This window comes from Primulina tabacum, chromosome 1, assembly GCF_025594145.1.
Source record: "Primulina tabacum isolate GXHZ01 chromosome 1, ASM2559414v2, whole genome shotgun sequence".
In the NCBI taxonomy this organism is placed as follows: Eukaryota; Viridiplantae; Streptophyta; class Magnoliopsida; order Lamiales; family Gesneriaceae; genus Primulina; species Primulina tabacum.
The window spans coordinates 34519743-34545647 of NC_134550.1; the positions used below are offsets into that span (position 1 = coordinate 34519743).

The window sequence follows — 25905 nt, forward strand, 5'->3', positions numbered from 1 at the left end:
TCGACCCTGATCCTGTCCCACCTGTTGTCATGCATACATACAAACACAACAACAGCCGGATAACTCCGGTGAGAAACATATTTCCCAGTATAAACAATGTATACATGCATTTCATACAAGCATATACAAAAGCATATAACATTTGTCAATCAACATGTATCATAATCTACGAAAACATAAATCGATACAAAGTTTTAAATCAAACTCTTTAACTCTTAATCTATGACTCGACTCATATCTAGGGATCCCGTTTTGAATAAGAACGTAACAAGTCTCCCATCTACCCTCCCATTCGAGATGGTGGTACGTCCTTATTCTCGGACTTCGGTACACTATATCGAGTATCTACAATAGGAGTCGATCTGCTCCTAAGCGCATCGATATAAACCAAACGTCCAGTGACTTGGCACCTCTGCCAAAGACTCATAATACATGCTTTGCTATAACTCAATAGACTAAGCATATTAATCTCAAGAATTGCAAACACATCAAAGCAATAACAATTTAGTATGTGGTTTTGGGAAACTCGAGTTATATCTTACTCGAGTTGTCTCTCTCGGTTTAACATTGATTTATACCTTTCTTTTCGTAGTTCTTGGTTGATGCTACAAATCTCAATCTTGCTTTGTTCGCTCTTCGAAGCCTTCAATACCAAATCTGGAATGACATTTTCGAGAGGCACTATATCAACACACACCTCAAAGCAAGACATGATATGATCAATCTCAATCTAATTACGTTTCGACGGCATAACAGCGCAATCTCAATATATCCGGCAACCAAAACATCAACAGATACAAACCACAACTCATAATCAATAACAATTAAAGCCCACAATTTCAAAATCTGTACAATCTCATTCAACATAGGCTGAAAAATGATAACAATTGCATACACTATCTGTTCTTCAATCTGGTTTCGATTATAGGCTTATCATAATCTCAAGAACCCATAATATCAATCAAATTATGATTTCTCCAATACCAAATTTTCGAATCATGCAGGAAAGTAATAAAACTTACATCCCTTCGAAGCACTTGACAATAGAAGCACGAAACTAAACTCGGATTGAAAATCGGACGGTCGGATCTTGCACAATCAAAATTCCAAAAGATTTAAGAAATAAGCTTGAGAATTCTTCATGGAGGGTCTCGGTTCTTATTCTGAAATTCTGAAGGAAAATGAGGATTGTTGGGGTTGATTACATGTTCAAGTGCATGGCAAGACAAGTGTCACGTTTTCATACATTACTGCTCGCGCATATGCCCGTCAAATACTTGCGCATATGCGCGAGACCTACTGTCTCGGCACTTAGGACTTCATCTGCTCGCGCATATGAGCGCCTCGTCTCGAGCATATGCGCGAGACTCTCTGTCTCGGCATTTTGAAATTCACCAGCTCACGCATATGCGTGAGACTTCTCGCGCATATGCGCGAGGTCTTCTGCCTTGGCATTTGGCTGCTCGCGCATATGCGCGCCTCATCTCCGCGCATGTGCGCGAGATCTTCTGGCCTCCACATAATTATATGCTTTCCCAAGTCTTTCTCGGAGTTTGTCCTTCCATAATCACATGAATTCATCAATTAAATAATTTCGGATTAAATAATATAATCTCGGGCATTACACCAGCAGTTACAGAACAGGGAAAGTTCGACTCTCTGATGGAAATACATGAAGATCTGAGCTCTGAACAGTTTCAAGCCATCCCCACAAATAAGGATTCCTCATCTACTTCACCCGGTACCACCACTAAGCTCTCATCACAAGTACTTACCGTAACAGCTCAACCGGTTGCTGAAGAGAACACTCTGCCTCCTTATGAAAAAATCATGCCAGAAAACTTTACTATTGCTGAAAAACAATGCCACCAGATTACTTCCGACATCCCATCTGTGTCTCCAACAATCTCTGCCATTGATACATCTGCACAACTGCCTCCACTTCATCTTTTAGCCGCTCAACCTATTTATGTTGATGAGGCAGAGAAGTTTCTAGCTGATTTTGATTAAGCTATCACCTTTCAAGATAAATCGATTTCTCCAACAGACTCTCCAACGAAAGATGATCCAACGGCTCTTTCAGAACAGCTGTTGACCTCTCCCAAGGAATTTCATGAAACCGAGCTGATCAATCCTTCGATGTATGCACACTCTCCTCCACCAAGTTCTCCGCCAGCAAAACCAGAGGAACCAGATGTCACCGAATCTAAACCGTCTACTTCCACTGAAGACATTGATCAAATTATTCAGAGCATTACGAGTGAACTCCATGAGCCTGAACCATCAGAATATGCTGTTAAGCTATCTTCCTCTCAACTGGTCTCTTTCAAGAACAGGTTATTATCTGAAGACGACGTACCTGAAGAACAAGAAGTTCTAGAAGAGAGTTGCCAACAGCAGATTCTGACCAGACTAATCGCCATGGATCAACCTATTCTGGCTCTCAATTGCAAACAATTTAATCTAAAGGAGGACTTTCGATCCGTCAGGACTGCTTTCCGCAACATCTTTCGACCTTGGAAAGAAGTCTTTCTCTCACGCAAGCAAAACATAACTCTGCTCATCTTAAAATCTGCCTTGGCCTATCGGAGCAAATGACTCGTCTTCAGACAAATCTGGAACAACGCTTCGATGCCCAAGGTGCTCAGCTTGCAGAAATCATGGAGTTCCATGTTCATGGTGATGTCAAAAAGGGGGAAAGAGAGCGACAAAGGGCAATTCAAGATGCAGAAATATCTGTTCTGAAGGAACTGCATGAGTTGAAAGAAAAGGAAGACAAGGCCAAAAGCAGTGGAACAAAGTAAAGGTCCAAAGAAACACTAGTTGCCTATTTTCTTACAACAGTTGGTTATTTTGAATATTGTAATTTCATTTATTTAATGAAATACAATACTTTCGCTCTTATATATCCTCTTCAAAATTATTATGTTACATATCTTTACAGCTAGGTTTTGTCATCACCAAAAAGGGAGAAATTGTTAATAAAATATTATTTCCAAGAATTTTGGTGTATGACCAAAACAAGACAGCACGAAAACAGCTGCGGTTTGTATATGAGATATGCATCAGTTCAACCGCTCGGCTCATCAGCTGGAATATCTTCCTAACCGGCTAAAACTCAAAGAAGTCTCAACCGCTTACTTCAGACCGCTAGCAGTTTCAGCTTGGACTTAAATGATCCTCCGAACCAGATCATTAAAGAGAATCATTTATTGCTCAAAGACATTCTCTGACCGGCTTAATACATTCAAAGTATTACACCGCCTTGAAGTCAACGTATAAATTCAACAGTTCCAAGAATGATCTGCATTTATATCTTTATCCCAGAAAAAGTAGACCAAGTATAGACTTCAAGTTCTGATGAAAGAAGACAGTTACCATAAAGGGAACTCCTCAGGAAAAGCGCTTCAGAACTACGCTGAGCAAAAGGAACATTAAATGCTTTTATGAAAGATCATTTAATGCTCATAAAGACGATAGCAACACATCTGTTCAGTGGATCAGGTTAATGTTGTTGCATCCTTTCCGACCGTTAAGAAGATCGTGTATATTAACGGAGGAGTGTGCTAGCTAAGACCAAGTCTTGATCCACAGCCAAAAACTCTTGTTGCTAGCATACACAAAGATCTCAGAGCGCTATCAAAAGCATTTATACTTCATCGCTCTTTCAGCATGTTTTAAACATCATTACATTCGATCTTCTAAGGATCAATTTCGTGCTACTCAAGACAAACTGAATGTTCATATCAGTAACCTTTTGGTTATTGGATATAGTCTCGGTATCTGGTGAACTAAGTGTTCTTAAAACCCAGAAGTGTAAAGTGATCACTAAGAGTTCCAAAACAGGCAGTGTGATAAGTCCTGATTGGAGTGGGCAGTTGTAAAAAGTTTGTAGAGCCAAACTCTTTTAGTGGAAACCTTCCTAAGAAGGAAGAAGGGGTGACATATGAGTATTCATTCTCCGAACATCCATAAAAAATCTTGTGTCACTTTACTTATCGCAAGCATTTTCTTTGTTTCCAATTGTTGAATTAGCTTTTTAACGTGTTCAAGTTTCTATTGGAAATTGTGAACCGTCTTCTGCACTAAATAGTGGTTCACATTTTCAACCGTTTGAGAAGAATTACTTCAACTGCCTAAAAAACGGTCGAAATCAACATTTTACACAAGAAAATTTGAAAGAGTTCATTCACCCCCCCTCTAAACTCATCCTAACACTTTCAAACATGTAATGTGTGATATTTTTGCAAAAAATACTAAGATATAAACAATAAACATGGTTTTATTTTAAAATAAATATTTTTTAATATATATTTTTTTAAATTTTTTTATATATATAAGTTTGTTCTCTCCTCAATCAGAATATGACATTGTCCCTACTGCCATAATAACTATTAATAAAGATTACATAATGAAAGAGATATCACCTGAAATTTTATTGAAGATAACAAACTGAAACAAATAGAATCTAATCCACGACTTTTGAATCAATGATCCAACTTTCTTTTCTTACTACTTGATTGCGACTAATTGATCTTTGTTATCATCGGATCATGCTTATGAACAGAAGCTTCCAAATCATCAATTAATTGATCAGCAGTCGAAGCAGAGATGAGCATCCGTCGTGAATATTTTTTTGAAGTTAAATTCTGCTTCACATCTTTATCAAGAAATGTCAACAAACTGTCATAATAATTATTGATATTTAACAAGCCCACAGGTTTATTATTGATATTAAATTGTGCCCAACTAACAGTGTGAAAAATTTCTTATAATGTACCCAAACCACCTGGTAATGCGATAAAAGGATTAGAATTTTCAATCATTATGGTGATTCTTTCATACATAGAAGAAAATTTTAAGCCCTCCCCAATCGTAACACCTGTAATATTTCCTTAAGTTAAAGCTATAGGAATAATACCCAAAAGCTAACTACCTCCAAGATGAGCAGATTGAAATAGATCTCATTAACCCAATATTAGCTCCCTCATGTACCAAGTGAATTTTTTCCTCAGCCAATATCTTTCCAAGATTATTCGCTGGTTCTATAACACTTCATTTTTTCTAGGACTCGACCCACAAAATACACAAATATTTTTCAATGTTTGTGTAGAGGATCCAGCAATGTTTTTACTTTATTTTTGGTCTGTGAAAATAGATAGAAAGATGAGAGATTTTATAAGGGTAATATGTTATCATGACAAAACTATGGGTCACAGCTGTAAGCAGAATAAACAGTAAAAACAATAATGACACACATGCATATAAACAGTAGTGTGATTGTGGCTAATAATTTTCCTCTGGTTTTACGTCCAGAAATGGCTTCAACGCTTTCTATGAGTCGAGAATATGCTTCCCATCCAATTTTCTTATAAATTGGCAAATAATGTCTTTTTTAGTCAGATTCCAGACACTATTACGATGACGCTCATCTTAGAATTGTTTCCATAAATGGAGAAGTTCAATATGCATGTGTCCACTAAAATGCTTTTCAAGAGTCAATAAGATGTCATCTAAAGACTCTGTACTTGGCTCATTCTTAATGAAACCAATTTTATCTTCTCTATTATGTGAAACACATCCCAAAGATCTGCATCATTTTTCACAAGTACATCTTGCACACTTATGACAAACCCCTAACCTTTTGGCCCTTCGTTTTTCGCATAAGTGCTTTTTCCTAATGCATGCATATATCGAATGAGCAATGATTGTGGAACTTCTCCTCCTAATTGGACCTTAGCTTCTATTACAAGACAAATATCTTCTGGAATTCTTTTTACAATAGCAATCTCAATCTTTCACACATACCTGTATAAATTTTTCTTGAACATTTTTAGAAATAGAGGGAAAATATTTACAAATTTTTGAGATAATTTCATCCATTTTGGAAAAAAAAATTTAATTTTTGTATCAGCAATTGTGGGAAACTGATTTAACTGACTATGAGAGAAACGAAGTACCGTTATCCACCATTTAACCGGAAAAATAAAAATATTAAGGAAACCTCAAATAAAAACAAACAAAATTAAATGCAACACAAAAAATCAAGGATTGGAAAGGGAAATATTGAAAGATTTCATTTTCTAGAAATGATTTAAGCCTTTTTCTATTTACTTTAAAAATATCACTATTTTTAGGATTTTCAATGTCCACAGCTCCATAAGGATACACATGTTTAACAACATATAGGCATGTCTATCTTGATCTTAATTTTCCTGGGAATATGTGAAGTCGAGAATTATAAAGAAAAACTTTTTTTACCAATCTCAAGTGATTTTCTAAAAAAAAAAATTATCATGAAATGATTTGATTTTTGCTTTATAAATCGTTGAATTCTCATACGCGTCATTTCTGGGATCATCAAGTTCATTAAGTTGCAATTTGCGCAATTTGTTGGCATCATCCATACTTAAATTAAAAGTTTTGATCACCCAACAAGCTTTATGTTCCAATTCCGCAGGCAAATGACAATGTTTTCCATAAACCAACCTATAGGAAGACATATTCAATGATGTTTTAAAAGCTGTTCGATATGCCTAAAGTGCATTATTAAGTCGCAGAGACCAATCTTTTCTATTTGGGTTAACGGTTTTTTTCCTAATTTTGCTTTATCTTCCTATTATTTAATTCAACTTGTCCATTTCTTTGAGGATGATAAGGAGTAGTTACTTTGTGAGTAATACCATATTTTTTATTAATGAAGCAAATGATTTATTAACAAAGTGAGTTCCCCCATAACTTATCATGGATCGAGAAATTCCAAATCTACTAAAAATATTTTCTTTCAAAATTTGATAACAATTTTATGATCATTTGTTCGACATGGAATTGCATCTATCCATTTGAAAACATATTCAACTGCAACTAAAATATACAAGTATACAAACGACGGTGGAAAAGGTCCCATAAATCAATTCTCCAACACTCAAAGATTTCAGCTACACCATTTTGCTGAGGAGTTCTAGCTACTGAGAGCACATGCTTGATCCCTGTATTTTCTAAAAACGTTGAAAGATTTTGATTGATGAATTCAGTCCTTCTATCAGACCTTATTCGATTGATCCCAACTGATTTTTCATTTAATAATCTTTTGAAAAGCTTAATTAGTTGTGCAGCAGTTTGGTCTTCGGATTTGAGAAAAATAACCTAAGTAAATATTGAAAAATCATCCACAACTACTAAGGAGTATTTCATTCCCCCTAAACTCGTGACTAGTATTGGATCAAAAAGATCCATATGTAACAGTTCTAAGCATCGGGAGGATGATTTACAACCTCTTTTTTTGAATGAAGATTTTACTAGCTTACCAAACTGACATTTTGAACAAATTTTATCTTTTGAGAAATCTATTTTGGGAAATTCAGTTACAAGATCATGGTTACTCAGATAGACAATAGATTTAAAGTTTTATCGGTTCAACCTCTTATGCCACAACCAGTTTTTAGAAAATTTGGAAGCAATGAAACAAACAGAAGCATAAGGTTTATCAGTCCAACTGACTTTATAAGTATTTCCACAGCGATTGCCAATTAGGATGACCTCATCAGTTGAGTCTCTAACTGAACAAGTGTGTTTGTCGAACTGAACTGAGAAATTATTATCGCATAACTGACGGATGCTAATCAAGTTATACTTCAAATTCTCAACTAGTAAAACATCTTTGATAGTAAAGTTACCATGGATAAGCTTACACTTACCCACAATTTTACCTTTGGATTTGTCTCCAAAACTGATGTTTGGTCCAGTGTATTTGATCAGTTGAGATAGCAGACTTGCATCCCCTGTCATATGCCGTGAGCATCCACTGTCTAGATACCAGGTGGATTCCTTGTTTGTACCTGTCACCTCCAATCACACACAATATATGATATTGGTACCCATATTCATTTGGGTCCTAAACCTATTAGTTCTTTAGAAACCCAGACTTGGACAAGTCTAACTGACTTTTCAGTTGCTGTGTTTCAAATAGTTTTTCTCGACTTTTGGGTATTAAGTGTGTGGTGTGAGGAAGAAACAATACGATTTGTACCCTTTTTCAACTGACTGATCTTTTGATATCGTTTCTGAATTGGCTTACATTTGTAATAATTGTAATAGTCATTCCTTGAGTTCTGATTTTTGCAACTGAATCGTTTAGGTGACCAGTTTCTTGAATGAGTTGAACTCTCAGAGCTATATCCAATTCCATACCGTTTGGCTCTGTTATTACTTTCAGTCAATTGGACAGTTGGTTTACTTGGTTCTGAAATTCATTTACCATAGTTGATTTTACAAAAGTAATGTACTTTCCTTTGTTTTCATTCAACCTTGGCTGTGTATCACTTGCGGAATTTTCAACATGACTGTTAAAGCCTAAACAAGTTTTATCATCAACTGATTTTTGTGAATTCTGCATTTCAGTCAATGCAACTGATGACTTGTTCCAAGCTTGAATCAGTTCAGTATGTTTTGAAATTTCAGTTTTTAACTGATATATCAAATCTTGGTTCTCAATCATTTCAGCTTTTTGCTTTGCAATCTCCCTTTTTAAACTCAACACTTCAACCGACTTATCAGTTTCAGTTTTGTTATCATTGGGATCATTTTGCTCAGTTCTGACCTTCTCAAATGATTGAGCAAGTTTGTGATACTCGTTTACCATGTCATGCAATGTGGTAATGAGTTCTTCACGAGTGAAGTCAGTACAGTTGAAGTCAAATACATGTTCACTTGTTGACTTTAGTTCAATATCATTTGCCATTAAGCACTTGACTTCTTCTTCACCATCACTTGAACTGTTTTGGCTTTCAGGTTCTGACTCCTCACTGTCAGTTTCTGCCCACTTTGACTTACTTTCCTCAGCTAGAAGCACTTCATGTTTCTTTCTGAGAGATTTCTTGTCATCCTTGGTTCTTCTTCTGTGCTCATAGGGCTTCTTTCCCTTTTCAGTTGATCATCGACTGCCCTTCTTTGGTTTGGGACAGTCAGCAATGAAACGGTCATTCTTGCCACAGTTGTAGCAAACATAAGGTTCTTCTTTGGAGTGATCTTTCTGAAATTGTTTCTGGAAGTTTCCTTGATTTCTGCTCATAAACCTTCCAAACATCTTGACAAACAATGATATTACTTCATTGCTCAGCTGATCAGCAGATTTGTCAACTGAACCAGTTGGTTCCAACTTGACAGCAGTTAAAGCAGTTGTGACATTTGATGTAGAAGGTTCCCCTTCTCTGGTATTTAGTTCAAACTCATATGCCTTTAGATCAGCAAAAAAATCGTGAAGTTCAACCTTGTTAAGGTCCTTTGATTCACGCATAGCCATGGTCTTGACTTCCCACTCTTTGGAAAGACCTCTTACCACCTTCAGTGCTATTTCATTGTTAGAATACACATTTCCAAGTGCATTCAGCTCGTTTATAATACCCATGACCCTCTCATCATATTCATGCATAGATTCTCCAGTTTTCATCTTGATATTGTCAAATTTCTGAATAGCAACTGATAGCTTGTTCTCCTTAGTTTATTCGTTTCCTTCAGAAAGCTGACACAGTTTCTCATCTCTTTAGCGGTTTTGCACATTTTGATTTTGCTGAAAGTGATTTTATCCAGCGTTTTATATAAAATGTCCTTATCCACATTGTTGAAGTTTGCTTTCCTCTTATCTTCTGTTGTCCATTCCTCTCTGGGCTTCTCAATGCGATGAGGTTCCCCATCAGTTATTGCAACTGCTGTATTTGCTTTTAAGATTTTCATGGGTCCTTCAGTAATGACATACCACATGTCATCGTCTTGTGCAGCTAAATGAGCCTGCATTCTGATTTTCCAGTCATCGAAATCTTCTCTGGAAAACATTGGTATTTTATTGAATGAAGACATGGTGATCAGTTTTGAGGATAAGAATACTCTGGGATAAGATTCAACTGCTCTGATATCACTTGATAGGATCGATTAATTGGTGAAAGAGTGTTTAGAAGGGGGGTTGAATAAACACACACGATTTCCACAATCTTTTCGAATGTTGAGTCAGTTTCGTGACAAACTGAAATTCGAAATCTCGTCAGTCGATATCAATCAGTTAACAATAAAGTGCGGAAATAAACTGACTGATAGATAGAATAAAAACTGAAATAAGAACACGAGATTTTATGGATGTTCGGAGATTTCAATCACTCTTACGTCACCCATTCTATCACAAGGATAGGATTTCTACTAAAAGAATTTGATCGATACAAACACTTGTACAGACACACTTCAGTTTGGACTTAACAATGCCAAAACGGAAACTCTTAGTTTACAATATGTTTCACAGTACTCAACTGAACTTAGCACAACTGATCTCTTTCAAGATCGAATTTAAAACAAAATGATTTGTGCTAGTGAGCTCGAAAAGTAGCCTAGAATGCTACGAATATATCTGAGAAGTGTGAGCTTCTAATCTTTTGAATATGAGTGAAAATTTCAGCAGAGTAAAAGCAAGATTGATAGAATGATGAATCATTAAAATCCTTTTCTTCAACTTCTCTTCTCTGCTATTTATAGGCTTCGCTTCAACGATAATAACCAATGTAATTTGAATCTTTATATCCGTTGTTTGCCACGTCATTATCTTTCTGACATTCGTACACTGCAGCTTTTCTGTAATGCGGCGTTCCCACTATTAGTTGCAGTCTGCTTTGTATTGTTTGTCGGTTGAATGTCCTTTTCGTTAACTGACGACGTGTACAACTGAAAGATCAGCTGATAGGCTCGCGACTGAATGTAGCAACTGATCAGTTTCTAACTGATCAGTTGGTTGTCTGCGTAAGTTCATTTCAGCTGGTTCAGTTTCTTTTGTTATTCTGCGCATTAATCTTTAGTTATAGGCAACTGTCAGTTTGAGCATTTGTTCAGTTACTTTCAAATTTCTTGATTAGTTAATCCAATCTATTTAAGCATTTAGTTTGTCAAACAATCAAAATTTAGTTTCCAACATACACGCATGATGGTGGCTGATCCGTTTACTAAGCACCAAGAGACATATTTATAGATCGTATTAGATCTCTTGGACTACGTAGGATATGATTGTAACTAAACACATGTATTTAAGACATTGTACTCATTATTATAATGATGTTTTCATTATGTGTAATGTGTGCACTTTATGAATTACTAATCTGAAAATTGAACGTATGTCTGACAAGTTGAGATTGGCTCTCTCACACGAGCAATCACCTCTGGTGCTGAGAAACATGCAGAGATGAGACGATATTGGTTTCGTTGAGAACAAATCCATACATATGTTGCCTTGGTATATATTATGAAGATGAGATTACTTATGTAGATTTTATTGTAATCGAAATGGATATTCCCACAATCCATTTAACTTGTCTTATGGCCAGATTAGAGTTTTCTTTATATTGTTGGAGGATAAGTAAAAAGAAAACTCAAGTTAAGCGTTGAGATGCACTTGAACTAAGATCTATACGATGTGAATATTTTTTTGTGACATACATTTTAAAGAGGAAGAAACACATCGTAGCACGTGTTTTCATACCGCGTGTGCTGGAGTGACCATTTGGATATTAATTATTCGAGTCCCAGATCATTGTGTGAGATCCATAGGTTTATCTATATAAACTTAATATTATACTCTTAAGACTTTCAACAGTCTCTTTAATATTATTTTAGTGATCCTATTTTAGCATCATACCAATAGCTATGGATGATTCGGTAATGCGGTACATGTCTAAGAAAGCAGCTAAAATAAAGATTGAAAGATTCTAGTGGGAAAGGAATATTTATTTTGACACTTATTTTGTATTCACAAGCCGGCTAATTATGTTTAACTTAGTTGTTAGAACACAATTGTGAATACATAAAGAAATGAATAATTTTGAATCAAGTATGCTCTTTTATTTTATTTTGGGTCAAGATATACGTTGATTAGTATAATAAAATATATCTAAGGTATAACGAGTAGAATGTCCTCATAAATATGTTTTGAATTGAGTTGCTATATATCCTTAATCGGTGTATAGCTCTGAGCTCTTATTTAATATGGTCGTTGGTCACACGATCCATTTGCTTGTATGAAATTGGTGGTATATGATAAGTGATTATGATCTATCGATGGATGATGTCTAGCCTTCATGTGCGACTGGGAGATGTAAGAAATAACTAATGGGTTAACGAGTCGCCCATGAGGGCTAACCCGACCCGACCCAAATAATTCAAAAGTATGATTTTGAATTATATAAAAGGGAGTAGTTATTTTTGGTTGGATAATTTTCTTTTAACTTCAACTACACAAATAAAATAAAGAGATGTGTGGCTCTTGGAAGCAAGAGAGAGCCAAGACATTCATTTCAAATACAAATCATATCACAATTATTAAGCATTTGTATTGTGCAAAATTGATTCTTTTCCGTTCGTAATCGGCATCAGACTATCGAAGTGTAATAATATTATCGAAGAAGGTTAGTAAATCAACTACAAAGATCTTAAATCAAAATATGAATTTATTCCATAATCATATGCGATATTCGAATGTATAATTTCCATCATTCCCCAGATAATTTCATCTTTGGGGGCATTGATTTTCTGGTGAATATAAATTCAATTAACTTATATTATTATTATTTTTATCATTATTATTGAAACGTCTGCCCTTTTTATTGCTTTAAAAGTATTAGAATTTTTTTTATTTTTTTTAAAATATTTCGGCCAACTCACTTAATACATGAAAATATTTTTAGAAAATATTTTTATAAAATATTTTTAGAAAATATTTTTATAAAATATTTTTAGAAAATATTTTCCCCTATTTAAAATAAAACCTCAATCAACTAATATATAAATATTCGAGTGAAATAGTCGTAAAGTAAAATCGTCTACTGTTTTACCAAACCTAAAAAGCAATAATTTGAAAAGTAAAGCCCATACTAAACCTCTCAAAATCTCTCAAAGCATAAATAAATAATCTTAAAAATCTTTAACTTAAATCATAAAGCATAATGCGGAAAATGTAGCGCTGGTCCTCGGGTTATGTGCGCCTTCAGTCCGGTCAAATCACTCATCAAGTCCTCCCTCAATACCACCTGCATCCATCACACCTAGTGAGTCTAAAGACTCAACACACCATAATCTTTATAACGAGTAATACGTAATACAGTCAACATATAACGGTGAAAAATACTTGTACTTAAAAAATCGTTTTCATGAAGATGCATAAACATAAACATTTTCGTAAACATTCTCATGATGCATAAAACTTTAAACATAAACATTTTCATGACATGCAAACATGAATTTCCTTTTCCTCAACATGACATGACATAAAACCTTAAAAATAATCATGAACATCTCCCTTTTTTTTTTCTTCGTTGAATTCAGATCGTTAATTGTGACTTTCCTGATCATGCTCATGAGGGTCTATGGATCCATCTACATAAAACCACAGTACTGGGCGGCGGGGGACACCAGCAACACTCTCACCGGTCAACTGGGCCCTGGCCTATCATGATTCGAATAGAAATACGATCGTCGGGGCTCCCTCTGGGGCCTTTTCCCATAAATGGGCTCCCTCTGGGGCCTTTTCCCCTCACGATATTCCCATTCTTTCGTTACCACAAAACCGTTACCACATATCCGTTACCACATATTCGCAATGATGGAAACACGATCGTCGGGCTCCCACTGGGACCATAACCCTCACGACGTCGCCAACATTAACGAATTAGTCACAATTATTTCACATCCTTCAACATTTTTCATTCACATCACTTTAGAAAAATCATGAATATCATTACGTTTTTCATTTTTGAAACCAAGCATGCAACATGTATTTTAAATGTCTTCTTAAATCATAAAAATCCCTTAGACATTTAAAAATCATCATTTAATCATGAACAATTCATAAACATTTAAAAATTTCATAAAAATAGCATTTAGGGCACTGCCATGACCTTTACTAATTTCTAGGTGTAAAAAGACCGTTTTACCCCTGGACTCGACATTTTACGTTTTCGACTTTTTTTCTTGATTTCATGACTCTAACATGTCCCAAATAATTATTTAAGCTTACGTGAATTTTTTCATAATTTTATTTGGCTTAAATGTTAGACTTTTTCAATTATCTTTTCTTAATTATTTTGACGGTGTTTTAATCCCGAAAAATCCCAAACTTTAATATAAAATTCCTAAATTCTAAATTTAGTCTTTTTATATTATTTTAGCCCTTATGGACCTCAACTCGACCCCCGTGAGCCGTTTTCCAATTTTTTCTTCTTTTAAATACCCTATTTGACACCTAAACTTCGACCCCGAGCCAACTTTCGATTTTCACGAGTTACCCCCGAACCATGTCGATCCAAAAGGTGCCCAACATGTTAAATTAACCCACTGGACTCTAAATTTACCAAGAAACCACCCCAAAACCCAAAAACAAAGCCCTCCCATGAGACCCATAGCTGGCCGAGAGTCCTTAACATACTAGGACTCTAGTTTCATGCACCTAAGGCCCTAGCCGCCTACCCAGCACCCGAGCCAACCCCTAGTTCTTCTTCCTAGGACCCTAATGAGTCACCCTAGCCCAGCCCACGAGCCCTGGACCGAGCCCCTATCCTATACTGATCGCACGAAGTCTGCACCTCAAGGTGCAGCTTCTCGGGTGGGAGTCCTTGCTTGCAAGGACTCCTCCCTGCCCTTCCAGACCGAGTCCTAGCATGGCTAGGACTCTCCCCTAGACACCATCAGACCCTAGGCTAGCCATGAGCCCCAGCCTAGGCCAGCCCTCCCATTAAAACAAGAACACCGAACCCCTCAAGCTTCTTGACAGCAAAAAAAACGATTTTCTGTGTACAGCTTGTGTGTGCAGCAATTAACGTGGGTCTAGGACCTTCTAAATTCATGTAAAAACATCTCTTGATCATGTCATTACATCATGGCAGCCCCCTACATGCATTAAACAATTTGTGGGATTCAAAGTCATGAGTTCAACATACAATAGTGCATAAATCCGAAAATTCCAGAAACTTTCTATATAATTCTCATGCATCCAATATTTAAAGAGTTATATGATATGATGGATGAGAAAAGGAGATTAAGGTGTGCCTTTGCGTAGTGTACGCTCGAATATACGTTGAGGACGAAGAACGGGACGCGACGATGGCTTGATCTTGCTTGCCTTTCCAAAATCCTCTCCAAATTGAGTGAAGTGCCGTGAGGTTGTGTGTGTGTGGTGGAGACTTTCAGATTATTGAGAGTTGGTGGCCGATTATGATCATGAAGTAGAATAGGGTTTTGATTTAATTAACACTTTAAATACTAATTCATTAACTAAGTAGGCTTTAGGCCTATTAAGCCACAAAATTCAAGCCCATTAGCTTTAATCAAAATTAATAAAATTTTAACCAAAGTTTTTATTAATTAAACATGTGAATTTATTAGCCGGGTTGCCAAAAAGTTCGTATTTTAGTTGAAGAACCAACACCGATAAAATTTACGTCCCGGCGTATAAAATCACCTCAAAACCTTTTATTTTCAAAAATACTAAAAAGCATCAACCTTATTTTCAAATAATTAAAAATAATTATTTAATAAAAATATTTTACATTTTCTTCAGCCCTCGGTCTCCGTTCCTCGATCGGCGCTTGAATATTCCTAAAATACCATTTTATGCATGATGACAATAAAGATCTCCTTTAGCATATAAACAAATATGTCACACAATTAATTAGCAATTAAAATCAATTAATTACTCATTTTTTCTTATTTTCTAGATTCGCATGCAGTCGGATTACGTCGTCTTAATTTTGGACCTTACAATTATTATTATTTATAAAATAATTTGTTATAGGGTGTTTGGTTTGGTGAAATTTAGGAGAATGATTGTTTCATGATTTTGTTTAAAGTGCATGTACTGAATCTTGTGTTTTTTAAACCTCCATATTATCCATGTCAGAGTGGCATCTGCCGCATCTCCTCCTCCTACCACTACCACCCCCTTAAATTTTGGATTTCATCTGCTGGAATTGCTACTGAATCTGTGATTTTGAGTATAGGGGCATGAAACTTAAAGCTTAAATATTTTTTAAATCGGGCTTATGTAATTAATATCACGTTTCACCGTTTTAGAATTATATATGTTTGGAAATCAAATGTTTTATGTTCAAAATAATTATAATTGACCATATTGGTTCTTCCACGTAACTTGGTTGCGTGTTAGTTACAATGTCAATGGGTATTAATTATGCTACATTTAAACAATGTATTTATCTATATGTAGACTAGCAAAGTTTTATATAATTGTATTATATATATATATATATATATATATATATATTTCAGTCTATAGTTAAAAGAAATGATTCTATTATAACAAAATTTTTATGAGATCATTTTATGAATCAATTTTGTGATTACAGATGCTATGAGCCATAAAAAAATATTATTTTGTGAGAATTATTAATTTGCAACATGTATTAACCGACTTGATCTATCTCACGGACATAAATTTGTCAAACAGTCACAAAAGACCTATTTTTTTTGTACAAGTCAAACTTTTACATACATGTTCGAGGAAAATTTATAATTTTAATTTTGTATATTTGTTTTTTAACATCTCCTTTTATATTATCATCTTTCAATGACAAAAATTACAATTTTCGGAGTTATTTGTCAATAGTTTTAAAGTCCATTCGATAGACAACAAAGACCGTTAAGACTGCTATAATTCATGCAAGTGTCAACTTCTCGGCCGGGCACACCCCACTTCCTCCGCCGAGATCCGTCGCCTTTTCGTCCGCAATATCCCCTACATTTAATGAATTCTCAACCCAAAATTAATCAAAATTACTAACTAAAAAGACTGATAAAAAAATATAAAGAATAAATCAAACCAACCTTTCATTTGTTGGTGTAAACACAGTAGAGCCTATAGACTCGGGAAAATGGCGATTCAGCTGGAGAATCTGGTGGAATCTATAAAGTCCAAGGTCCGATCGTTGAAGAAATTGAAGAAGCCTTATGTAAAGATGGACAAGAGCGCGAGCGTTAAGGTCGAGATCCGAAGCCGGAAAGCTCGGAAGATCATTGAGAAAACCCTCAAATCCGCCGATCGCCCCGGCAAGCCTTCTTACTTCGCTTGATAATTTTAATTTAATTGCCTGCTTATCTTCTGTGCCATGATCTATATGTATGTGTAGATTATACATATGGTTTTCTGCGGAAATTTCACCGTGTACAAACTGGTAAATTCGAATAACATACTGTAATAGAAAAGTGTGCAAGAATTTAGATTTCGTGAAAGTGGCGGATTCTCGGTTTCTAGTCATCTCCTTTGAAATTAATAAATTAAACTTTAATTCATTATTCTTTTAATTTATATTTGATATATATATTTATTTTAAAATTTATTATTATCGTTCAAAACAAGATGATATACGAAAAATCATTTAATTTACTTGTTAATGTCTGTCTATTCATAGATAAATTTCATCACAAAAATTTATAGTAACTAACTTTAATCTAAGTTTATGTTTCCCATAATATTTCTAAAAATATCAGTCTTTGATAATTTCAAACCATTGGTAAATTTATATTATATGTAGGCACAAAATATTATTGGTCCCTTAATTTAATTATGACTTTAATTTCAAAATTTTAAAAGTTAATAATTCCATTAGAAGTTATTTATTTTTAGCGAAAAAAGTCACCGTCTCATGCATTTTGGGTTAATTATGTTTTCACATATATTAAAAAAAAAATTAGAAAACTAAATTTTACAATAAAATGTGTCGTTTTACGGTTTTTTTTTAAAATAATTTGATTTTTAAAATTAATTTAAAAAAAAGGTTTGCAAAACTACCACCACGTGAAGCAGCGTCCGTGCTTCGTAAGCGTGGACGCTGCACACGTGGAGCCATGTCCGTACGACGGAATATTTAGCGACGGAATATATAAAAAAACGTCGCTAAAATTATTCGCGACGGTTACGGTTTCTAAACAACCGTCGCTGATAAAAACCGTCGCTGATCCCATTTTAGCGACGATTACTAAACCGTTGCTGAATCAATTTTAGCGACGGTTGTCACAAACCGTCGCGGATTCAATTTTAGCGATGGGTTTGTTTATAAATTCCGTCGCTAAATATTCCGGAGCACACCTACTTACAAATCACGGACGCCGCTCCACGTGAGCAGCGGATTGTGGTAGTTTTGCAAACTTTTTTTTTTTAAATTATTTTTGAAATTAATTTTGAAAATTAAATTATTTAAAAAAAAAAACCGTCGTTTTACCCTTATTTAACGAATATTTTATATTTGAGTTATAAAATAGAAATTTAGCATTTATATTAGAGACTAATGAAGTATTATAAATTAATAGATAGAATTATATATACTCGAAATTTTGTTCATGGTACTTCATTACTTAGTAAGTTACTTTTTGTTTTCTTTTTTATCATTTTTTACCGAAATATTGATGTTGGGCTGTATACATTACTAATATATGACGTCATGTTCATAAGCACCGCTCATGTAGGCTCAATGTGGGCCGCACTGGGTTGATGCCCACATTGGATCAGAAAAAATAAAAACTTATATAAGTTTGGTTGTATTATAGAAAAGATATTATAGATGATTATTGATATTGTTACCTATTCAAGTTCTGTAAATCTACTCTATAAATAGAGGTCTCCAATGATGAATAAAGCACACAAAAAATCATTCTCTCTTCTCTATATTCTCTACTATTCACAACACGTTATCAGCACGAGTGCTCTTCAAAGTAAAATTTATAAATAATTTATTCTTATTCTTGTATGAATGCTCTTGAAGAAGCACAATATTTAGATTTAATATTGATGCTCCCGAAGCAGCACAAATTATAGATTTATATTGATGCTCCTGAAGAAGCACAACTTTTAATTTTATGTTGATATTCCTAAAGTAGCACAACACAACTTTATGTTGAAGATATTTATAGATCTATGAATAAAATATAGATGAATAAGATTTATCAATATTCCCGAAGAATCTTGATCTAAAATCATAAAGATCTATCAATATCTATGAATAATATTGATATAAAATATAATGTTATCATATTCCTGAAGAATTTAGATAACTATCATATGTTTCGACAATATTCTTGAAGAATATTGATTATAAATGTATTGTTGTTTTGATTTAAGTTTTTTTCATATCTTGGATTGCTTATTTAAGATTTATATTATTTGGATTTTGATGATTTAAATAGTCGCTAAAATATTGTGTGAATACTAGTATTTACTAGTTTTATGATAATTTTTGAGTCAATCACAACACTATTTTTGATATCAATTGGATCAAAAAAAAAATTATAATAATTCTTCACAACCGCAGCAGTGGTGTGAGAAATCTAGGTGTGGGAGTAATTTTTTTTTAAGACATAAATTTTATTATAATTTCTTTAAGTCCAAAGTGTTGGATTTTTTCCTTTTCAAGAAATATATGGCTTGTTTACGAAGTTGGGCAGGATTCTGTGATATTTGTTTTACGTATTTAGAATAATTGTGCATAAAAGAGTTTTATTTTTTTCTTTAGTTTATAATGCTACAATTTGTAATTAGTTCAATTTGTAATAGATACATAAATTATTAATTGAGCAGATCTCAATGTACACCTGCATCGATGTTAGTTTAACAAATAGAATAACAAAATTTCAAAATTGCATAGTAAAAGTAGTAACATGCATAATTTGTTATAATATTTATTTTCAATAATAGTAATGCAATTTTACTCTATTTATGTCATGATTCTAATTATATAAAAAAATTTTTTTAAGTTGCAATGGCGAACATCACCAAACTTGAATTTGAAGCACTTGACTTGACTGGAAAAAATTATTTATCATGGATTTTGGATGCCGAGGTTCACCTTATCTCTATGAATTTAGGAGATACAATAAAAGAAGGAAATGAAATGTCCCAGCAGGACCGTGCAAAGGCACTTATTTTTCTCCGTCATCACCTCAATGATGTGTTGAAAGTCGAATATCTCAATGTGAAAGAGCCACGAGAGCTTTGGAAAAATCTAAAAGAAAGATTTGACCATCAACGAACTGTAATTCTCCCAAGAGCCCGATATGAATGGATGCACCTACGGTTACAAGATTTTAAGTCCGTAAGTGACTATAACTCTGCATTATTCAAGACTAGTTCCACACTGATACTTTGTGGAGAGAAAGTCACTGATCAAGACATGTTAGAAAAAACATTCTCCACTTTTCATGCATCAAACGTGCTCCTGCAGCAGCAATATCGTGAACGTGGATTTCAAAGGTACTCTGAACTCATCTCATGCTTATTAGTTGCTGAACAAAACAATGAGCTGCTCATGAAAAATCACCAAATGCGCCCAACTGGATTCACACCATTTCCTGAAGCAAATGGAACTACATTTCCTGAAGAATATGAAATTGCATTTCCTGAAGCGAATGCTAATTCCACTCAAAATCATAACAATGGACGTGGACGTGGACGTGGGCATGGGCGTGGGCGTGGGCGTGGCCAAAGAAGATACTATCAGCAACAAAATGAAAAGAAACATAAAACAAGCCACCAGCAGTGGAATTCCAATAATGAAGAAGCAAAGGAGAAGAGTTCCAAAGTATATGAAGAAAAATGTTATAGATATGGAATGGAAGGGCATTGGTCTCGTACCTGTCGTACGGCAAAACATCTTCTGGATCTATATCAAAAATCAATCAAGAAAAATGGAAAAATGGAGATAAATTTTGTGGACAATGATGATCCAATTGATATAACTCACTTGGACGTCTCTGATTTCTTTGCTAATCCAGATGGAAATACAGATAATTTGATTGGTGGTGGTGTGTTAGAAAATAATAAGTAATTGCTTTCATTGCTCTTGTTCCTACTTTGAATTTCTATTATTTATTAGGTTATCGTGGTCTCGTTTTTATTTTGATGTTCAGTTCATGTTTAGGATTTGTCATGGAGGTTTATTTTGTTATTCAATAAATGTTCTCATTATTCAATAAAATATTTCCTTTGAAAGCTTTACACATTATTTATTGAATTTAGCTTATTGAATTATATTTTTATTTTAGATTAACGATGAAATGTCAGGATGAATGCTTAGTGGATAGTAATACAACACATACCATTCTTCAAAATAAAAGGTATTTTTTGGAGTTAACATTAGCTGAAAATAATGTTACAACAGTATCGGGTGCATAAAAAATTATTGAAGGTTATGGAAAGGCAAAAATCATTTTACCAAATAATACAACCCTATATATTGAAAATGCCATATATGCGAGCAAATCCAGTAGAAATTTGCTTAGCTTTAAAGACATCCGCCGAAATGGATACCATATTGAAACATTAAATGAAACTAATTTCGAATACCTTTGCATAACATCTATTATATCTGGCCAGAAGCAAATAAAAGAAAAATTATGTGCACTTCCTTCTGGAATATATTTTACAACAATAAAAACAGTCGAAGCAAACATTGTCACAAACCAGAAGTTTGTTGACCAACAGAGCTTCAAATTATGGCATGATCGACTTGGTCACCCTGGGGCAACAATGATGCGCAGAATAATAATTAACTCACATGGACACCCTCTAAAGAACCAGAAGATTCTTTTACACAATGATTATCCATGTGTAGCTTGTTCACAAGGCAAACTAATTATAAGACATTCCCCTACAAAGATTGATGTTGAAATCCCAACCTTCTTGGAGAGAATTCATGGGGATATTTGTGGACCTATACACCCACCATATGGACCATTTCGATACTTCATGGTATTGATTGATGCGTCTACTAGATGGTCACATGTTAGTTTGCTTTCAACTCGAAATATAGCTTTTGCTAGATTACTTGCGCAAATTATTAAATTACGAGCTCAATTCCCAGATCACTCAATCAAGACAATTCGTCTTGATAATGCTGCTGAATTTAAATCGCAGACATTTAATTACTATTGTATGTCAATAGGGATTTCAGTTGAGCATTCGGTTGCCCATGTCCATATACAAAATGGCTTAGCAGAGTCATTCATTAAGCGTTTGCAATTAATTGCTAGACCATTATTGATGAGAACCAAACTTTCATCATCTGTGTGGGGACATGCCATATTACATGCTGCATCATTGATTCGTATAAGGCCAACTAATTATCACCAATACTCACCCTTACAACTTGCTTATGGTCGAGAGCCTCATGTTTCTCACCTTCGAGTATTTGGTTGTGCAGTACAAGTCCCTCTCCCACCTACACAGCGAACCAAAAAAGGCCCACAACGTAGACTTGGGATTTATGTGGGATATGATTCACCATCTATTATTAGATTTTAGGAACCTTTAACAGGAGATTTGTTTACTGCGAGATTTGCAGATTGCCACTTCGATGAATTGGAATTTTCAAATCTAGGAGAAATAAAGTTGTGTCCCAAAGAACAACAAAAGATTTGTTGGAATGAGAAAACACTATCTCATTATGATCCTTGAAATAATCAATGTGAGCAAGAAGTTGAAAGAATCATTCACTTGCAAAGAATTGCAAATCAATTGCCCGATGCTTTTGTTAATACAAAGAATGTGACAAAGTCACATATACATGCAGAGAATACCCCTGTAAAAATTGATGTCCCCGTAGGACTAGCTATTATTCAACCTGCAAATGAATCTAAAATACGCCAGAAGCGTGGTCGACCAATTGGTTCAAAGGATATTGTACCTCGAAAAAGAAAGGTACAAGAGAAAGAAAATTCAAAAGCTCCCGAAGAAGAAATCTTGGATGATATAGTAAGAGAGATCAATGAACCAAACGTGGATAATATTATTCCTGAAGAATCAAATTCTCAGGAAAATAATGAGATTTCAATAAATTATATATCATCTCGAAAATTGTGGAATCAAAATAACACAATTGTTGACAATGTCTTTGCCCTAAATGTCGCCCTTGACATCATACATAATGAAGACCCAGAACCACAATCCGTTAAGGAGTGTCAACAAAGAGATGATTGGCCAAAGTGGAAGAAGGCCATACAAACTGAATTAGACTCACTAGAAAAACATTAAGTGTTTGGACCTGTAGTACGAACACCTGAAAATGTAATCACAGTAGGATACAGATGGGTTTTTGTACGAAAGAGGAATGAAAATGGTGAAATTGTAAGATACAAGGCCCGACTCGTAGCCCAAGGTTTCTCGCAGAGACCTGGAATTGACTATGAGGAAACATATTCACCTGTGTTGGATGCCACTACTTTTCGATTCCTAATCAGTTTAGCAGTATCAGAAACTCTTGATATGCGACTTATGGATGTTGTAACTCCTTATCTTTATGGTTCACTTGATAGTGATTTATATATGAAAGTGTCTGAAGGATTCAAACTATCGAAAGAAAATGGTGAAGCGCCCAAGGCTATGTTATCAATAAAACTGCATAAATCCTTATATGGATTAAAGCAATCTAGTCGCATGTGGTACAATCGTCTTAGTGAATATTTGTTAAAAGAAGGATACACAAATAATGCTATTTGTCCATGCGCTTTTATAAAAAGAATAGATGAGGGTTTTGCAATTGTGGCAGTATATGTTGATGATCTAAATCTTATTGGCACTCCAGAAGAGCTTACTAAAACTGCCAATTACTTGAAAAATGAGTTCGAGATGAAAGATTTAGGAAAGAAAAAATTGCCTCGGATTGCAGATTGAACATTTGCAAGAGGGAATATTTGTTCATCAATCATCATATACAGAAAAAATATTAATGCGCTTTTACATGGACAAGGCACACCCATTAGCATCACCAATGTTTGTTCGATCACTTGATGCTAACAAAGATCCTTTTCGACCACCTGAAAATGGAAAAAAAATCGTTGGTCCAGAAGTACCATATCTACGTGCCATTGATGCATTGTCATATCTCGCAAATTGTACTCGCTCAGATATATCATTTTCTGTTAATCTTTTAGCGAGATATAACTCATGTCCAACCCGAAGACATTGGAATGGTGTAAAACACATATTTCGTTACCTTCGGGGTACAATTGATATGGGATTATTTTATTCGACAAAATCAAAATCTCTTTTAGTCGGATATGCAGATGCAGGATATCTTTCTGATCCACATAAAGCTAAATCCCAGACAGGTTATGTGTTTACAAGAGGAGACACTGCTATATCATGGAAGTCGGTGAAGCAATCCTTAACAGCGACGTCTTCAAATCACTCTGAGATCATTGCAATGAATGAAGCAAGTCGGGAGTGTGTGTGGTTGAGATCTATGACACAACATATTCAAGAATCATGTGGACTCCCAACAGTCAAAGATGACCCAACAGTAATATTCGAAGATAATACTGCTTGCATTGCGCAGTTAAAAGGAGGTTACATCAAAGGTGATAGAACAAAGCATATTTCACCGAAGTTTTTCTATACACATGAGCTTCAAGAAAATGGTGATATTGACGTCCATCAAATTCGCTCAAGCGACAATGTAGCTGACTTATTTACAAAGGCATTACCAATTTCAACAACATTCAAGAAATTGGTGCACAAGATAGGGATGCATCAGTTGAAGAATCTCAGATGATTGAGATCAGGGGGAGTATCTATTGTTGTACTCTTTTTCCTTCGTTCAGATTTTTCCATTGGGTTTTTACTGACAAGGTTTTAACGAGGCAGCATTTGAACTCCCACATCTCTTAGAAGTGATTTAATGAGTCGATAATCATCTAAGGGTGAGTATTATAGAAAAGATATTATAGATGATTATTGATATTTTTACCTATTCAAGTTCTGTAAATCTACTCTATAAATAGAGGTCTCCAATGATGAATAAAGCACACAAAAAATCATTCTCTCTTCTCTATATTTTCTACTATTCACAACAGGTTGATTTTTTTTCATTGGCTTACTCAAACCATTTTTTTTAAAAAAAAAACTAGTGATTGTACTATTATGCATTATGCGTTGAATCACAAATCAATTTGGCAACATCAAGGCATAAATTACTTCAAAACCATCAGCCAAGTTAAATGTTTGTCAATTATTTTTGATTTAATATATTTTTTGTGTATGACATGAAAATTACATAATTTGATTTTGAATTCAATTATTGGAAATTTGATATTAGATTCAGCTCAAGTCTCAAAGTAATTAAAATGAATTCATTGTATGGGTTGAATATAAACATGAGTATGTTTCTTGTGAGACGGTCTCACTAATCTTTATCTGTGAGACGGGTCAACTTTACCAATATTCACAATAAAAAGTAATATTTTTTTATGGATGACCCATATAAGAGATCTATCTAACAAAATACGATCCGTGAGACCGTGTCACACAAGTTTTTATTATAATTTGTTTTATTCTGACGTTATGATAGTTTCATTCTTGATTATTTGGTCGAAACTGATTGAAGAATTATGACTTTGTGTTGGTTTTATTCTTGATTGTTATGTTTAGGCCTAAATTTTGTTTTATTTCATTGTACTTGAAGAATGTAAATAGAATGATTCTCTCATGAGAATTGTGAAGGACAGGTTGCACAATTGAATGAGTGATGATTGGATGAATGATGGTCTTATTGTGTATGTAGAGAAAGATATTTCTAATAGTTGGTCATGAAGCTATTGTACAAAGTTTTCAAAATATGAAGCCTTAAAATGAACAAAAGTAAGGTAATTATTTTGTAATATTTTATGATTAGAAGATTTTATATTTTTTTACTTTATTAGTTATATATATCGCCGCGTACGCTGACTCAAAATCCATATTGCCAATTTTCAGGTTATGTTAGTACACCAAAGAAAAAGGACTAAAAATTTAACAAATATCAACTAATTATATTAAGATCAAATTTTGATCAACTAAAAGTGAAACCAGAATTTATGGGACGGATTTTATAATTTTTCTAATAA

General features: G+C 34.4%; 3 protein-coding genes across 3 annotated transcripts; all 3 read left to right on the forward strand.

Moving 5' to 3' along the window:
- The first annotated feature begins 16666 nt into the window (after positions 1-16666).
- Positions 16667-17258, forward strand: LOC142518751 (uncharacterized). The gene has a single exon (XM_075621568.1). The coding sequence runs from the start codon at positions 16908-16910 to the stop codon at positions 17103-17105; it is 198 nt and encodes a 65-aa protein (XP_075477683.1). The 5' UTR covers positions 16667-16907; the 3' UTR covers positions 17106-17258.
- A 2529-nt stretch (positions 17259-19787) lies between these two features.
- LOC142508329 (uncharacterized) lies at positions 19788-20852 on the forward strand. Its single transcript, XM_075619528.1, has one exon. The coding sequence runs from the start codon at positions 19788-19790 to the stop codon at positions 20850-20852; it is 1065 nt and encodes a 354-aa protein (XP_075475643.1).
- A 2910-nt stretch (positions 20853-23762) lies between these two features.
- LOC142508361 (secreted RxLR effector protein 161-like) lies at positions 23763-24575 on the forward strand. Its single transcript, XM_075619529.1, has one exon. The coding sequence runs from the start codon at positions 23763-23765 to the stop codon at positions 24573-24575; it is 813 nt and encodes a 270-aa protein (XP_075475644.1).
- Positions 24576-25905: the final 1330 nt, after the last annotated feature.

Bases quoted from the DNA above. Each gene is read 5' to 3' on its own strand.
- LOC142518751 (XM_075621568.1), top strand. From the start codon at position 16,908: ATGGCGATTCAGCTGGAGAATCTGGTGGAATCTATAAAGTCCAAGGTC.
- LOC142508329 (XM_075619528.1), top strand. From the start codon at position 19,788: ATGGCGAACATCACCAAACTTGAATTTGAAGCACTTGACTTGACTGGA.
- LOC142508361 (XM_075619529.1), top strand. From the start codon at position 23,763: ATGGACAAGGCACACCCATTAGCATCACCAATGTTTGTTCGATCACTT.